The sequence below is a fragment of the Lepidothrix coronata genome, unplaced genomic scaffold, assembly GCF_001604755.1.
Source record: "Lepidothrix coronata isolate B3197 unplaced genomic scaffold, Lepidothrix_coronata-1.0 Scaffold1218, whole genome shotgun sequence".
Lineage (NCBI taxonomy): Eukaryota > Metazoa > Chordata > Aves > Passeriformes > Pipridae > Lepidothrix > Lepidothrix coronata.
Window position 1 is genome coordinate 1,427 of NW_016691398.1, and position 4,091 is coordinate 5,517.

At 59.7% G+C, this 4,091-nt stretch overlaps 1 protein-coding gene across 1 annotated transcript in view; it reads right to left on the bottom strand.

Moving 5' to 3' along the window:
- PEA15 (phosphoprotein enriched in astrocytes 15) overlaps window positions 1-2,337 on the bottom strand; it is a gene marked incomplete at its 3' end in the record, with an annotated part of 3,692 nt that extends 1,355 nt beyond the window's left edge. Inside the window, exon 1 of the mRNA XM_017840209.1 lies at window positions 1,978-2,337. Within this exon, the coding sequence (XP_017695698.1) occupies window positions 1,978-2,149 (172 nt within the window). The remainder of the gene's footprint in view (window positions 1-1,977) is intronic.
- Between the last annotated feature and the right edge of the window lie 1,754 nt (window positions 2,338-4,091).

Here is a 4,091-nt window from a genome sequence, read left to right on the forward strand (position 1 = left end):
TGGATATAGGGTTATAGGGATACAGGGATACAGGGATATAGGGATATAGGGATACAGGGATACAGGGATATAGGGATATAGGGATACAGGGATACAGGGATATATGGATACATGGATACAGGGATACAGGGATACATGGATATATGGATACATGGATACAGGGATACAGGGATATATGGATACATGAACACAGATATATGGATATATGGGGACATACAGACATGGATATATGCACATATAGCCATGGGGACACAGGGATATATGGATATGTGGATAAATGGATATATGGATATATGGACACAGGGATATATGGATACATGGATACAGGGATACAGGGATATTGGGATATATGAACACAGATATATGGATATATGGGGACATACAGACATGGTTATATGGATATATGGCCATGGGGACACAGGGATATATGGATACATGGATATATGGATATATGGACACAGGGATATATGGATACATGGATACATGGATACATGGATATATGGACACACGGACATGGAGACACGGTGACAGGGACGTGGGGACATGGACACAGACATGGGGACACACAGGGATATATGGATATATGGATAGATGGATATATGGATATATGGACATGGGGACACAGGGATATATGGATAGATGGAATATATGGATAGATGGACACAGGGATATATGGATATATGGATATGGGGACACAGGGCTATATGGATATGGGGACATGGGGACACAGGGCTATATGGATATGGGGACACAGGGACACAGGGATATATGGATATATGGATATATGGATATATGGATATATGGACACGGGGACACAGGGATATATGGATATATGGATAGATGGATATATGGATATATGGATATATGGATATATGGATATATGGATAGATGGATAGATGGATAGATGGATAGATGGATAGATGGATAGATGGATATGGGGACACAGGGACATATGGATATATGGACACGGGGACACAGGGATATATGGATATGGGGATATAGGGATACATGGATATATGGATATATGGATATGGGGACACAGGGACACATGGATATACAGACACACGGACACACAGACATGTGGGCCGGGGTTCGGGGGAGCGAGAGGGGCCCGGCCCCGGGTTGTGTCCCCCTGTCCCCAGGGTGTGTCCCCGTGTCCCTGAGTTGTGTCCCTGTGTCCTTGAGGTGTGTCCCCATGTTCCTGGGGTGTGTCCCTCTGTCCCTGGGGTGTGTCCTCGTGTCCCCAAATTCTGTCCCCCTGTCCCCGGGGTGTGTCCCTCTGTCCCTGGGGTGTGTCCCCCTGTCCCCGGGGTGTATCCCCGTGTCCCCCATCCCCAGGGTGTGTCCCCCTGTCTCAGAGGTGTGTCCCCCATCCCCAGGGTGTGTCCCCCTGTCCCTGGGTTTTGTCCCCCATCCCCAGGGTGTGTCCCCCTGTCCCCGGGGTGTATCCCTGTGTCCCCCATCCCCAGGGTGTGTCCCCAGGGTGTGTCCCCGGGGTGTGTCCCCCTGTCCCCGAGGTGTGTCCCCCTGTCCCCAGGGTGTGTCCCCGGGGTGTGTCCCCCTGTCCCTGGGGTGTATCCCTGTGTCCCCCATCCCCAGGGTGTGTCCCCGGGGTGTGTCCCCATCCCCAGGGTGCATCCCCCATCCCCAGGGTGTGTCTCAGAGGTGTGTCCCCCATCCCCAGGGTGTGTCCCCGGGGTGTGTCCCTCTGTCCCCAAGGTGTGTCCCCCATCCCCAGGTTGTGTCCCCAGGGTGTGTCCCCCTGTCCCAGAGTGTGTCCCCCTGTCCCCGGGGTGTATCCCTGTGTCCCCCATCCCCAGGTCGTGTCCCCCTGTCCCCAGGTTGTGTCCCCGGGGTGTGTCCCCCTGTCTCAGAGGTGTGTCCCCCTGTCCCCGAGGTGTGTCCCCCATCCCCAGGGTGTGTCCCCGGGGTGTGTCCCCCCTCCCCAGGGTGTGTCCCTGTCCCCCCCCGTGTCACCTCTGTCCAGTTTGCTGTGGCGCTCCAGGAAGTCGAACCAGTGCTGGCCGGTGCTGATGGCGTCGCCCTCCCCGCTGGGAATGTCCTCCCTGCAGGCCGACTTGAGCTGCTCCAGGTCCTCGGCCGTGATGTTCTGGGCCAGCTCCTCCAGCAGGACGCGGTACTCGGCCATGGCTGGGGGGACACACGTGTGTCATGTGTGTCACACACACACATCATGGGTCACACCAGCTCCTCCAGCAGGACGCGGTACTCGGCCATGGCTGGGGGGACATGAGGGTCAAACGTGTGTCATGTGTGTCACACACATGTCATGAGCAGCATGGGACTCAGCCACACGTGCCATGAGCGGGGCCGGGCTCAGCCACACGTGACACTAGTGGCCCCAGTCTCAGCCACACATGTCACGAGTGGCCCCAGTCTCAGCCACCCCTGTCACGAGTGTCCCCAGCCTCAGTCGCCCCTGTCACGAGTGCACACGGCCTCAGCCATCCCTGTCACGAGTGCACACGGCCTCAGCCGCCCCTGTCACGAGCGCACACGGCCTCAGCCACTCATGTCATGAGTAGCCCTGGCCTCGGCCACAGGTGTCACAAATGGCTCCAGCCTCAGCCACCCATGTCACAAGTGCACACGGCCTCAGCCACCCCTGTCACGAGTGTCCCGGCCTCAGCCACCCCTGTCACGAGTGCACACGGCCTCAGCCACCCCTGTCACGAGTGCACACGGCCTCAGCCACCCATGTCACGAGTGCACACGGCCTCAGCCACCCATGTCATGAGTGCACACGGCCTCAGCCACCCATGTCATGAGTGCACACGGCCTCAGCCGCTGGTGCCACAACCAGCTCCAGCCTCAGCCATGCGTGTCACGAGTGCACACGGCCTCAGCAACTCCTGTCACGAGTGCACACGGCCTCAGCCACCCGTGTCACAAATGGCTCCAGCCTCAGCCACTGGTGTCACAACCTGTTCCAGCCTCAGCCACCCCTGTCATGAGTGCACACGGCCTCAGCCGCCCCTGTCACGAGCTGTCCCGGCCTCAGCCATCCATGGCACAAGTGGCCCCGGCCTCAGCCACTGGTGCCACAACAAGCTCCAGCCTCAGCTTTGCGTGTCACGAGTGTCCCCGGTCTCAGCAACCCCTGTCACGAGTGCACACAGCCTCAGCCACCCCTGTCACGAGCTCTCCCAGCCTCAGCCATCCGTGTCACGAGTGCACACGGCCTCAGTCATCCATGTCACGAGTGCACACGGCCTCAGCCACAGGTGTCACAAATGGCTCCAGCCTCAGCCACCCATGTCAGGAGTGTCCCCAGACTCAGCCACCCATGTCACGAGCTGCCCGGCCTCAGCCACCCATGTCACGAGTGGCTCTGGACTCAGCCACTGGTGTCCCAGCCGGCTCCAGTCTCAGCCACGGGTGTCACGAGTGGCCCTGGCCTCGGCCACTGGTGTCACGACCGGTTCCAGCCTCAGCCACCCATGTCACGAGTGTCCCCAGCCTCAGCCACCCACGTCACGAGTGCACACGGCCTCAGCCACCGGTGTCACAATCAGTTCCAGCCTCAGCCGCCCCTGTCACGAGTGCACACGGCCTCAGTCACCCACAGCACAAGTGGCCCCGGCCTCGGCCACTGGTGTCACAGCCGGCTCCAGCCTCAGCCACTCATGTCATGAGTAGCCCTGGCCTCAGCCACAGGTGTCACAAATGGCTCCAGCCTCAGCCACCCATGTCATGAGCTGCCCGGCCTCAGCCACCCCTGTCACGAACGCACACAGCCTCAGCCACCCATGTCACGAGTGCACACGGCCTCAGCCACCCACAGCACAAGTGTCCCCAGCCTCAGCCACTCAAGTCAGGAGTGGCCCCAGCCTCAGTCCCCCCCGCCCCACGGGTGCCTCCCGTGCCATCCCTCCTGTGCCATCCCCCCTCCTGTGCCATCCCGGGACCGACAGGGACCGGCGGCGGCTGCTCCGGGTGCCCCCCCCTGCACGGCCCCCCCCCCGGTTTCCCCCCGGCACGAGGACGGGGCACGTGCACCCCGAGGGGGGGGGAACAGCCCCCATTTGGAGTCACCCCCCCTTTGAACACTCAGCCCCCCCATTTCACAC